Raw genomic sequence first — 14406 nt, forward strand, 5'->3', positions numbered from 1 at the left:
CATGAAACCATACTTATGCGTGCCTTCTGTGCAATACACAAGTTTCTAATGCACTTATGGCCATCTCCAACATGCACTGAATCATACAGGTTTAACCACTAACACGGCAGGTGTCACCCCTGCTCTGCCTGCACATTGGACAGTCTGCTGTGGCAAGACTGAAGATAAAAGCAAACAGTGAGATTCAACAAAAAGCACACAAAACATGCTGTTTGGGAATACATGGTATTTTCAAGTAATACAGTTTTTATATAAATACACTGAAATCCTAGAAAAAGACTAAACAAAATTCTCTGATAACCTACTTCCTACAGAATCATTTTTGTAATCATTTTTCTCACCCTTCTTGGTTTCTGCAATGCATTTCTCAAGAGCAAAAGATGGTAGAAATTAATCTACATGTACAAGAAAGTTAGTCTACCACGGAATATTAACTGCAGCTGAATCCTCAACACAAGGAATGATTGAGACAACTATACAGTTCTTCTTACAAAGGAGAATCAAGTCCAAAAGATAATAAGGATGTTGAATTAAGATATATTCCTATCAAAATATTTGAATAATTACAGTAGAATCTTATACATTACTTCTGGAAACACAATAGTTAATACTCCTTTTTTTCTTCTTTTTTTCAAAAAAAAAAAAAAAAAAAAAAAAAAAAGAGCAAGTGTTTATCTCCCTTTCCACAAAAATAAGGTATTAAGACTAGAAAAAATACAAGATGAAACATTAATTACAAGCTCTTAACAGATTGTTTCATGGAAAGGTAGATTTCATAAGTAGGGTAACTATGGACAATTTTTTAAAAATATTTTCAAAAATCTAAATCTAAAAGTAAAAGCTAGATGTGACCAAACATTAATGTCCCCACTCAGCAGTATAATCCTGATCTTAGCACTAACATCAATGAAAAATCAACAATTCCCTAAGTGGTATTTGCTAATCAGTGCCAGGGATTTCTGAACATTTTGTACAGGTTTATATCCTTTTTACCAGTCAGCCAACACTTGGAGGCCTATATATGGAAACAGATGTTAACTACAACACGTTATTGGCTGTTATGACAGTAAACAACATTTGAAATCTCTATGCAGCAACTATTGCTCGAATTTTGAAACTCAAGTTCAAGCAGTTTCCTACAAAAAATCTGGTAATTCCTTTTGGCCTGAAAAATCACTTCTTCCCACTTAGAAGATACAAATATTAGAGGTACTACGGGAACTGTAAAGAATCAGCCAAATCATTAATCTTACCTCAATGAATTTTTTTCATTTCAGACTTACTAAAAGTCTCTTCTCTAATGCAAAACAGTTAGCAGATGCAACAGAAATCCCAGAATATTCTCTTACAACCACAGCAAAGCAAACATGACCACACTGATCACTGCATGTTTACAAAGCCAATCAATGAATCCATTGAAGAAACCAATGAATGAACTGCACAGTGCCTCTGCAGCTGTTTTCCTTCTTATGAGCCTCAAATGTTCACAAACGAAAAATACAGTGATTAGTGCTAAAGTCTAAATACCTTTCATTCATCAAAGATGAGAAACAATTACAAAAAAAAATCCATTCTTTCAGCAATTTTCTGGCAGTCAAATACCATACATATGCCAAATAAAAGTACTACAACTCCAACATGGATAATATCTTACTCGTTCAAGTGTATCACCAAAGCTGTTACAAGTACACATGAGCAAATTCAACTGTGGGTACATCTCACCATGCAATAGCTGTGCTCACATTTTGTATGCCAAAGTTTCCTGGTATCATATTTTAGAGAAAAGACGACACTTAATTGATAAGATGTACCCACAAATGTGAAATATGTTCTTATTTAGTTGGATATCAGTTGCCATACCCTTTTCTGATCTAAGTTCTTCCGTCTCCTTCTTCAGCCTTTCAATATCGGACAACAGTTCCAAGTTCTTCTTCTCAGATTCTTGTAATTTACTTCAAAAGAACACAAACAAAAATCCTTTGTAAACATTGAGAACCAATGTTACAAATCACTTTCTGTATTCATCTTTGCACGTGGACTACTGCTCAGTTAAAAATCAATGCCCAGCAAGCTGCATGATCTCATCAAATGCAAGAATGAACTCAGAAACCACTTTGGACCTCTTTAGTAAGGTATCTTAAAGAAACAGAACAGGCATTAATTGCCCTTCTTTAACCATTAGGTAGGGTCACATCTCTAATGTATGAGTAATTGTGTGAGCCTGTATCCTGTGGATAAGGAAAAAAAAAAAAAAAAAAAAAAAAAGACCACATGTACTTACAAACTTATAAATTGAGTTCTTATTTTGTTCATTCATAGTATCTCTGACACTAATAGATCATGTATAACAGTAAGCTGTTTCAGTTCTTTCTGACTCAGCACTCCTCATCCTTGCTGATCAAAGAAAACAGTGACATTCATATTTTTACAGGATCTACACCGCTGCCTATCATCAGGTTACCTGGTGTGAAAACCTCCCAGTTAAGTGGAAATGGTATTCCCACTTCACAAATACCTCAGCTCTGTCTAAACTATTTCCTAAAGCTGCAAAACAAGTCAGTGCCCCACAGATACAATGCAAGAAAAATTCTTCATTTTGCTTGTATTTGAAATTCTTACATCATATCCTACCCCTTCTCTGCTAGGAGCTGTTTCCATGCTTTGTATTGCCCTTTTACGTGTTTAGCCACTGCAAGATGACAGAAATACTCCTATAAAAAAGTACTTCTATAGAGAAAGAAGGAACAGAATGTGTGTGACTCTAAGAGAAGGCTCAAAAGTCATATTTCAGCTTAAGCACCTACTTCAACCTACACCAACTCAAAGGACTAGCACTGCAATACTTCAATGAGATTTGTTATTTGGAAATGTAACTTCTATTACATCACAGTGCAGGACCAATTTTCTTCTCATGGCATACTTGCAATGCTTTAGCTTAAAGCCAAATTACAACATACGGCAGGAGGTATGCAAACAGTACCTATTTTGTACTTCACCTACTATGCCTCTTTGCTTAACAAAGTTAACGCTTGTAGAAGGAAGCACCCAGCTGCTTGTGCTATAAAGACAGATATCTTTTTTTTTTCACGTTTGGATATAAGAAACCAGCATCATTCATTACCAAATTTTGACAGAAAATGTAAATTAAACGATGATACACTGACGCTCTCTGGTAGGAATCCAAGAAAGTTTTCCATAGAACAATTCAGTCTTACCACTCTGTAGAGATACAGGAAGCTTTGACTTTATTCAGCTCATCTTGAATAGCCTGTTTGGCTCGGATTTCAGCATCAAGAGCTGACTGCAGTTCCAACCTTGCAGACATATCTAGCTTTGCAAAACGGCGCATCTTCCAGGGCATGTCCTAGTAAAAAATGATAAATGATTCAAATGACTACTATGAAGGACAGGCACAAGTGAAAGACTTCAAGCTTCCCGTGCAGCGTAGTACACATTTCCTTCAACAAATTAATATACGATTAGAAAGTAGCTACTTCAAGAATATTGTAGAAAAAAATTACATGATGTGATAAACAATAAATTTGCTAGTCAGTTATTCAGAAGGGAAGCTCTAGAGAAGTTTAGCTTTTGACTAACACAGCCTCTACAGAAAGAATATTATTACTGCAGCTAAAACTATCAAATGACCATTACATTTTTAAACAAACAAAACATCTGATATGCAGAATGATAAGTCTTACTGTAGCTCTTGCACCCAAGCTGGAGTTCCTCAGGGCCTCTAGTTCTTCTGTCATTTTAGAGGCCAAGGCTTGAAGATAACCTCGAGCATCTTTTTCATCACTTACCCTAGACAATTACATTAGAAGAAAAATGTTTTAACTAAATGATCTAAACAAAAAAATAAAATTCTCTTCATTTTTCTTGGAGTACTGACACAGGCTAAGCCAGAACCCTAACTTAAGTCCCTGCAAGAGGAAGGTAAGCTAACATCCAAACCTGAGGGACTGCACTGACATACAAGATGAGGGAAAGTGGGTCCTCATCTCTGCTCAGAGCAGAAGGAAGAGCCTCCCTTTGGCCCCCAAACTGCCCCTATACAACACGTATGAGGCTCAGGATGGAAAAAAAGAAAGGTCATGGCTAACAGTCAAGACACAGGAAAAGAAATATGCTTAATGTTGGTAAAACTTGTTGAAGGTGCACTCAACTCCACTGTCAATGTCATTGATGAAGACAGTACTGAGTATCGGTCCCAGCACTGAACCCTGAGGGACCACTTGTCACTGATCTCCATCTAGACATTGGATTTGTAGACTACCACTGTCTTGCGCTATCTTGCAACAAGTTCCTAATCCACTGAGCATTCCTCCCAGCAAACTGACACATTTTCAGTTCAGAGAGAAGGGAGATAGGAGGGACAAATGCCTTACTGAACTCCAGACAAATGACATCAGTGGCTCTTCCCTTGCTCACTAATGCAGTTACGCTATCATAAAAAAACACTAGGTTAGTCAGGCAGGACCTGCTCTTGGTGAAGCCATGCTGGTGTCATGGTTTTATGATTTTTGGTTATCAGTATTCCACACCATAGCATCATGTAATGCACTGGGGGTTTGACTGCTGATGCTCAACTGCCGGGTGCCTGTTCGGAGGAGAAGAACTACATTTCCCCAGGGGCTTTGCGGTCAGCGAGGAGATAGAACTCCTGGCAAGGTCACCAGATCTCTTCTTTGCCTGCTCTTCTTCGCCTGCGCTTCTCCGTCTGCTCTGCTCCATCTGCTTCTCTTCATCTGCTCAACTGGACTTGCACTTCTCACCTCAGCATTGCGGTGAGGCCTATCCACCTTTCAGACACACTCTCTCTCTCTCATTATATTTTGCTGATACTATATTTAGTTTGTTTCTCCTCAGATCATTGCCTCTGTTTTCAATTACTTTGGGGTCCCCTGTTTCCCTCTTCCAGAGGTGCAGATCCATGGATCTCTCTGCCCTGCTGGTCATGGAACCGGGCCGAACCAGCCATAAACCGCTGACAGCTGGTTATTCATATCACCTCCCTCTCTTCCATGTGCCTTAGCATAGCTTCCAGGAGGATCAGCTCCATGATCTTCCCTGGCACAGAGGTGAGGCTGACAGGTCAGTAGTTCCCTGGGTCATCCTTTCTACCCTTCTTAAGAATGGCTGCAGCATTGCCTTTTTTCCAGCTTCTCCTAGTGACCTGTCAGCAGAAAGGGATTTCTCCTCATTGCATATAAGCAACACAAATTTCTCTTGTTGATTTTACACAGTGAATATGGAAACAGTGCAATTGGAATGTCTGCCATTAATTAATGAAAATAATATAATGCCTCAACAAAGTTCTACAGATAGCAAGCCAGAGTAGAGCTCTCACTTTGAATTGCCATGGACTTGCGAGGAAGAGCTCTATCATAGTAAAAGCTACAGAGAAAATATCTACAGGTTGTAGTGACTTCTGGGTGTGCAATTTAAGATTTATTTAAGGAAGAATGCTTTAATCAGAGAAGCTAGAGAGTACTAGCTTCACAAAACTCCCACCCAACATGGAAAAGTTAAAAACTTAATCATTCTGTAAGCTTTATCTTCTTTGTCACTTGCTTACAATTTAGTTCAATGGGTAAGGAGGAGACTTTAAACTAAAAACCATCTCCTGATTCCATGTATGTCAGTGCAATAGTTTTGATATGAATGGGTCAGCAATTTCCCAAGGTATACGAGGACTCAATGAAAGCAGACTATCAACTTTCTAACATTCTATATGTAACCCATTTTGATGACTAGATGAGAAGATCCTGTCCTGTACAAACCATTTATAATACAACAGTAGGCAAAAGGTGCAGTAATCAGCATAACAAGCCTATACATGACAAAATGGATACTAAAAAGAACAAAGTACAAGTGGGAACAGAAAGATTCACTTCCCACGTTAGAAAGTTGTTTGTTTTTACAAAAATCAGTGCCATGTTTAAGCAGATTCTTTAGTGTATTAAAGAATTACTAGTGCAATTTGAAGTAGAAATGGTGTTGTTGCCCACTAGGTGGCAGCATTTTCTCCAAAATGATTTACATATTGATCAAATGCTGATTTCCTAAGAGCATTTGGATTTGTTCCTGTTTTGCTGGTGATTATTATGCTGTTGTAAAGTAACTGACTAAAACTAAAATTTCATTATGTACTTGGAGACATCATCATGTTAACCTTCAAATAACCACTCACAAACATCTGGTAGTTTATTTGTCCTGCTACTAGGAAAGTGGGACCATCTGTGTCTATGTCCAGAATACTTTACAACACAAAATGAATCAAGACCAAAGATTTTTTTTATTTTTTTTTATCATTTGTTATTATTTTTGTTTTTATTATTATTATTTGCTAAACAGAAGGGATCTTGAAGCTCTGGAGTCACATACCAACCTGCATCTCATTTCATTTAAAACCTCAGGGAAGTCTGAAAGCTATCACTCCTAGTTCTCCCGTAGGTTCTCAGAGGTTTTAGATCTCTGTCTATCACTATCCTTAAAGTCTCAACTCTTTTTCTCCCCTAATCTATTTAAAAAAACAAACAAACCAATCCTATTTCTCTAAACTTTCAGCACTTTTCTTTGCTCTCAAACACTGAAATTTCCCATTATTCTCCATAATTTCTACTTAATAGATGATTAATCTCTGATTATTCCCACTTTGAATACCATGAATCTCAGAACATCTCAGGTTTTCAGCTGAATTTCCTGCAACTTCTGATAGTTATCAAAAGTCCCATCCTACTCTAAATCTTGTATTCAATTTGTGTGTGCTTTCTTCTGAGAGCAAGCAGATTTCAAAACTCAAAGAACTTTAAAGTACTTGTGGCACTTTAAAAAAAATATGAAATGAATAATCAGGATAATATCAACCATACTGCAGTTGGTAGAAAGAAATCTAGTTAACAAGGAGAATATTCACCTGATCTTCTCTGTAACAACAGCCATACCTTCTGGCCTCAGTTGAATCTAAGCTTAATGTTTCACTCTATGAGTAAATTAGGTAGGATTTAGTTCATTTTTACATACATACTCAACATACAAAGTTATTAATTTGAACTCATTATTAAAGATTCCATTTCAATGAGTGGAGAGAAAAAGAGATTTCTACAGTATTACTTACGGGATTGTCTACCTTTACAATTTTTAACATTGGCTTATAGCCTCCCAGAGAGAGTTAGTAAGTTCAGATTTTTGACAAGTACTCTGGGAATCCCTACCAAGGTTTCCACGAATCTCCTCACAGCAGTAAATCAGAAATACAGTACCATGGCTATTCAGAAGTCTCTCTTTTAAAGTGACTGTGTTAACCTCACAGACAATGAATTCCTTTCCTATCTTCCATAGGAAAATTTTTAGCTAACTATAAAGTCCTTAACATCTCTTATTCTTGTCAAGAAACGATGAGTGATTTGGCCAATATAAGCATGTAATTATAGTAGCTCCATTAAAGTTGGGTGATCTGTGAGGGTCTATTCCTACCAACAATAGAATATGCAATTAAATTTTGGTTGAAGTATTTATATTAAGAAGTTGTTTTATATATGGTGCCTTGGGATAATAATAGCAAAAATTAAAAAAGTTTTGTACATCTTCCATAAACAAGATGCAAGAGATCACAGTAAGAATGCAGAGAAAGCTAAAGGGAATATGACAGGTCAGCTTTATAACTTTCAGATTACAAAATTTGAAAAGAAATAAAATTCAGAAACTCACAATGAGTTGTGAAAAGAGCAACAGTCTTAACTGCCCAAAATGTGAACTCAAAGAGTGCCACGTGAGTGCCACACGTGTCCAGAGAGAGATCTGCAAGATGGTAAAACACTCGAAGCGAAGAACGCCTTAGGCTTGTGTTACTTAAAACAGAGCTGCAACAAATACCTTGAACTCACAGAGAGCCAAACAATCTGCTTACCAAAATAATAATTAATTGCATATACTGCCTCCAATCCTTCACGAATCATGACAGAAAAATTAGACAAGAGGACAAAAAAACATTTTAAAGGTGTTCTAAAGTACGCACCCAAAATTTATATTTTGATTTAGTGTTATATGAAAATCTGTTAGGTGAGGAGATGCAGCTCAGAAGATCTATCATAGTTTGTTAGCTCCCAGGCATGCTATTTCCAGTTTGAAGATGTGGTCAGGTAGGGATTGAATTTCTATGTTCTTCCAAAGAAAACACAGATGTGACTGACTAAATTAGTTTTAAAAGAATGTAGATACTTTTCTTTTCAAATGTTTACCATTATAATGGATAATAATTTATACAGCAGCCCATGTTCCACAGCAAGAAAGCTCCCAAAAAAAGGACCCAGTTTCAGTATGCAGTGCTGAATTCTAACAACAGGAGAAGGATATTACCAGATCATATGGCTAACATATGGGAAATCCAAACACAATAAGGAAGAAATGAGAGCAACTATGTCGCCTCACAATGCTGAAAAATTTTAATACAGGTGGAAAGGAATGCAAAGGGAAAATTGAGATGCATAAGGTAATTAAAAACTGAAACTAAATCATGTTTTCTATCTCCTTAATGTCCAACCATAGTATTTTTTTCTTTGCCTTTCTTTAAACAAATCCTTAATTTTCAGCTCCATACTTTTTAAAATACACTGTACTATTGAAAGAGATTAATAAAATGCTTTTAAGAAAGTTATTCTTGCATGTTAACTTTGTTTCATTTAGTATCTTTAGGGACGCCAAACAAAACAATCCCGAGCCTCTCCTCCTCCCAAGTGACATCTGATGCGTGCAAGATGCCTTATCGTGTATCTGAACTACATCAGTAATACATCCTAAAATATTAAACACTCTCATCAACTGGAGAACGGACTTTCTTAATGGCTGTGGGTACACTTTTACATAGTGTCAAGTAAAACAATCCATATTTAATGCTGACTTGTCTTCTTCTGTAGCTCCAAACTTTTGAGTGCTTTCCAACAACATGGAATGTAAAACAGACTTGTGTCTCTTTTAGCTTGATTTTTTTCTGAATAAATATTTGCAATCAGCTACAAACTAACAGAGTTTCAGCAAATAAATATATGTTTCTCCGATGCAGACAGTCTACTACATTTAGAGATGGGACAGACAAACCTGCACAATTGGACCTTTTAAAATTTGTCATCTCTGCTATGAATTCAAAGCCTTGACACACTATGAACTTCATAAAACAGATCAGAGTTACATTATTTAATTAACAGTTTAAAACGCTTCCAGAAAGCCAGAGGACAATCTTGCTTTCTTGTTATATATCACACAGTTATATCCAAAGGCAAACTCTGTGTATCTGAACAACAGAATTATACTTACAACAATCGGCATACTAAGGTTCATTAAAATAAATGTTTCTGATTCTTGCTTTGGCATAACAAGTTACATTACTTAGTTACTACATGGAGAAGAATTCAAGTAGTAAATAAAAAAAATATTCATATGCAATAACGATATCTACACAGAAGTGGAAAAAATGTTGAGATACAAAATGTTTTCATAGATACCAAACACTACATTATGAGATACAAAGGGAACAGAGAGAAAAACAGAAACGGAGGAGAAAAATGAAAGATGTCTAGAAAGAGCAATCTCTTTCCCTCAATAGTTTCAAGTTATTCTTTTTCTCCATTTACTAGAAGTGGTCAGAAGACTTTATAAGTGTAACAATCATTATTTAACTGAAGTATTATTAGAAACATCATCTGACTGGCACTGAGAGAGTCTCAAATCTTCTGCCTTTCGGCCTTGTAAAAATCACACAGAAGTTGCACTACATTTGTTTCATTCTGACACATGCCAAGCAGATGAAGGACATTAATGCTGAGACAGAAATGCTGTCAGCCACCACTTTTTCCAGGCTTGCTCCTTCTTGGAGGCGTGAGCTCAGCACATGATTCCTTTCAGCATTCTTCCAAAGCCACAAGCCACACCCAACAGCCATGATCATTTTGCGCTTCAATCCTTGTATTTGAAAAGACACTTTCCTTCTTAAGGAGGAACTCAATTTTCCAGATACGGATGTTAATAAAATCTCAGGCAAAAATACAGCAGAATCCCTGACAGGTGTGGGATTTCACCTAAGCACTTGCAAGTGTCAAATACAAATGCAAAACTCCGCAACAGCCCTACCACAGACTGAGTACTCACCATTGGATGATCTCAGTAATTTGGGCCTCCCAGTGGGCCACAGACTCTTTTTTATCAGCTAGGTCTCTCATTTCTTCTTCCAGCTGCCGGTTATTCATACTCAGCCTCTCAAACATGGCGGTGAGCTGAATGAGAAATTAAACAAATTGTTAAATGTATAAGCTATTGTGACTCTGTCTCTTCACAGGCTCAGAGCCATGCATCTCTTCTCTCTCTCAGTTTATATAACTGCTCTAAAGTTTGTTAACACCCATCAAAATGAACAGCATGCAACAATAAAAGCCAGAATCTTTCTTCATGTATGATCTCAGCTGTGCTTAAAGGTCTTTTTAGGGACTAGAACTACATTTTTGCTCTAAAAAACAACACATCAGTTTCTAGAGAACTAGTCTCCACATAACTGTACAACTCTTAAAGGGTTTCTGTTTCACACCATATATGTGTAGAATGCTCTCTATATGAAAAAACAAATTGAAAAGGCAAACAAAGGCACAAAAAATGTTACAGCTCAGATAAAACTACTGAATCTCTCCCTTATCTAGTAACTATGGACTATAAGGCTTAACAGATACAGCCACAAATCAGTCAGGAGATTCTCCAGGTATTTCACATTCCCGTTCTTCATTTTAATCACTTGCAGACAGAAAAACTGAAATTAAATGCACATCTGTAAGTACAAAATGGAATACCTAGCAATTAACCTTCCTTGCATTCACAAAGCTGTCATTCATACAAGAACCTTTTGAAAGGCAAAAGCCACAGCTAACCTGATTTCTTATGGGAAACTAAAACTTCATTATGTTAAATATTCCCCAAATCAAAATGAAATTAGACATCAGATAGACTTAATAGAAAGGCGTGAAGAGGAGAATAATCTCACATGAAATGTTGCCTTTTGCATTGAAATGCATTAACAAATCAAAATGATGAAAAAATATTAATTTATAAGCTATACGTTTTTACTCCTTATGTGTATTCCTAGCTACATATTTATCATCTCAATGGGCCTCTGATTTAAATGTCTATTTTTTCAATATTTTCTGCTTCCATTTTTTCTATTTAGAATATCATATAAAATTAATCTTAGCAAACTTAAAAGTCTTAGTAAAAGCCACATAACTTACTACCCACCATATACACGCATACCTGCATATATACATATATATATGAACGCAATCTCAAATTCAGATGCCTGTAGATATTCTCTATTCAAATATTAACGACAACTTTTGTTGTGTAATATTATCTTCTAGTAAGAGTTTTGTTAACCACTTTACATAACCAAACCTGTACACAGCCTACACTAACTGTAAACTCAGCCCTCAGCTACTCAGCACTTACCTTATCAAGTTCATTTGAAAGTTTCTTGTTTTCCTCTGTTAGCAGAATCTTTTCCCGTTCATATTTCTGCTTGAACTCTGTTTCAAATTCCTCTCTTTCACTTTGGCTAAGAAATAAAATGCATTAGATTTAGAAAATTTCCTTTAAAAAATGTATCACAGTCTTTACTCAAACATATAATGATTGATATAGATAGTAACTGAAAGGAAAGTACTACACTGGTAAAACCCAGTCTACCAAGATGAGACTAAAGATGAAATGGTGTTAAAATACCATTTTAGTACTGTTATCTATTAATCATCAATTAACTTCCCTTCAAAACAATATTAAAAGAAGTCCCCCGAGCCATTGTTTATCAATCCACTTGTACACATTTTATTCTTTAATGAATCCCTCAAACACTGAGCAGCTAAAATTCTGCAGATTGAAGTCTGTCAATATTCTGAGACATTCTAGACAGCTTCTCTTAAAGTCCACAGAAACGCTATTTTAATTTTCACGTTTCCATAGTTCCAGGTTTCATACAGAATGACAGGTGAAAACCACAATGTACGTAACCAGAATGAACAGATGCTGTGTAATGAACTGGAGAACCTGAAATTACATTTATGTTTTGACAAAAGCCATTGCCGTTTCCTCAAAGAGCTGTACTGCAGTGCTGCAGACCTCCAACTCCCGTCAGAAATGGAACTTCTATTCTGACACTCACTACAACAGAAAGTTTCACAAGATGGCACCGTAGCATTTTGTATTCACTGTCATGGGTAACTGGTTCAAAGTTCATGTAGATCGATGGAACTGTGGTATGAATGGGTACAGAAAATACCCATCAGTAAACATCACTGTCTGGCTTTAAAAGGTTTAAAAACGTGCAGTTCTTAAAAAAAAAAATAAAATCCAGGTGCAATTCTGTCTTGAACACTGCAACTGCTTTTCTGGATACCAACCAAAATTTTATGTTGCATAATAGAGAACTTATAACCTCACCACTGCTTCTGAGATGTATAACTAGGACAAATGTACCAAACTGCAAGAACACCCTTAAAAAAACAGAGAAGCTCCAGTGGTTACAGTGAACCCAGTTGAGAGTAACACTGGTTTGAATTTCCTATCCCTAATTTGAAATTCATTTAGTGCTTCAACTTCTCTTTGAAATCTAGAACAGCATGTTAGATTCATGGTGAAATCCTATGTTGCTAGGCATCCTTTGAAATGTAACACTACCTCCTAGCAAAGTAACATACTATCGTTACTGTTTAAACACCAAGTTTGAAATTCACCACCACTCCTTTTCTGTATCAACAGATTCCCTGTATATGATGAGCCTTCCAGGGAAGAGGCAGGAAAAGATTAAAGCATTGGCTGTCAGGGGAATTAATAACAGGTTTTGCTTCTGTTTGCAAAGCAGAGATTCAAAGCTAATTTATCAGAGTGTAGACCAAGCTTAACATTAATTTCTTTAACTCCTTTTACTTAGCTTTTACATATCAATGTTTTTGTGGGGATTTATTTATTTATAGCATTCATGTTCTGTGTTTCTTGTTATTTTAAGGCTTTAAGGCTCAAAGTGGTCAAAAAGGTGGTGAATTATGGATAGTAACCCAACATGCTTGTAATTCTCTGTATTCACATTCTTCATTAAACTGCTAATTGTCACCAACCCAGTAAGCCAAATTGCTACAGTATGGTACACAAAGAAAACATGAATATAATCTATTACACCCAAATACCAATTCAGCAAAGCCACAGTACTATGACAAACTCCACAGGCGTATCTTGGACAGCCAAGAAGATCAAAATACATTTGCTTTGAAGCCTAGAATCCTCCTCTCCCATCAAGCTTCTTCTCTCATCTAAAATTTAGCTGTGTATTCACTTCAGAAGTTTAAGAAACTGTATGCGATCCAGATTTTTTTTGTTGGTAAAAAAAGAAAAACACAACAAAACAAAATGACCACAAACCACATGGAAGCAACATGAAATAGAGCTTTATGATATCACTTTGTCATTTCAGCCCTTAGCTGTGGATGTACAAAGTGGATTAACATTTTATCTTACTGCTTTGAAAAAACAAGAAAACTGGACCCAAAACAAACACCAGCCCTCAGAGGCTTCTGAATATCATAAATCTAAAAAAGTAAACACTATTTTATAGAACTTTCTTGCTTTAAAAATCCATCATTAATAGACGTAAAACTCCACACACAATTTATTCTTCACCCTATTCTTCACCCTCCTTCTGAACTATTTCATAATAACAATTCTAAGAAACTGAATATTGTATTACACATATTATGCCCCTATGTTTCCAATTTTAGTAGTACACACTTTATCAGACTATTTGCAAAGAGTACAGAGGGGTAGTTTCTCTCCCTTGAACACTTACACTGTTGGGATAACAGGGAATAAATCCTAAATTTAAAGGAAATAAACAAATTTTTTTTAAAAAATCCTGTTTTAAAAAATGAAATGGAAACAAAAAGCATGCAAGTTTTAAAAAAGTTCCCAAAGCAGATTCTGACTGAGACCTAACTGACCCTTGCTTAGAATAGCATACAGAATTAACTCTTTACTATAGCTTATTACAATTATTTACTGTAGTAAATAACTCTTTACTATATAAAGCAATGAAACTCTCTCCTTCCAACATACACTAAAGTTTATTTTTAGACTACCAAATACACTTCAATGCTGAGCCCACTCCACGCCTACTGTTTAAACAGTTCTACTTATTTCACCATGAAGACTTCAGGTGTTTCCTTTCAACACTTACACTGAACAACATCTCTGTAATTCTGTATTGGCAGACACAAAACGCTTTGTATGCCTGATTACAAAAGCTAAACAACACAAGCCAGGAGAAACAAAAAAAGTAACGCTCTCATGAGAAAAACTACCAAATACTATGAACTGAAC

The 14406-nt window shown here is 36.1% G+C and overlaps 1 protein-coding gene across 10 annotated transcripts in view; it reads right to left on the reverse strand.

Annotated features, from left to right (window-relative positions):
• Nucleotides 1-14406, reverse strand: part of CDC42BPA (CDC42 binding protein kinase alpha) — a 150709-nt gene that overhangs the window by 40320 nt on the left and 95983 nt on the right. For all 10 annotated transcript variants that reach the window (XM_052687179.1, XM_052687223.1, XM_052687214.1 and 7 more), the window contains 5 exons: nt 11491-11596; nt 10150-10274; nt 3702-3807; nt 3216-3364; nt 1861-1952 (listed from right to left, as the gene is read on the reverse strand). In XM_052687179.1, the coding sequence (XP_052543139.1) occupies nt 1861-1952; nt 3216-3364; nt 3702-3807; nt 10150-10274; nt 11491-11596 (578 nt within the window). The remainder of the gene's footprint in view (nt 1-1860; nt 1953-3215; nt 3365-3701; nt 3808-10149; nt 10275-11490; nt 11597-14406) is intronic.

This window comes from Tympanuchus pallidicinctus, unplaced genomic scaffold (assembly GCF_026119805.1).
Source record: "Tympanuchus pallidicinctus isolate F22 unplaced genomic scaffold, pur_lepc_1.0 scaffold1, whole genome shotgun sequence".
Taxonomy (NCBI): domain Eukaryota; kingdom Metazoa; phylum Chordata; class Aves; order Galliformes; family Phasianidae; genus Tympanuchus; species Tympanuchus pallidicinctus.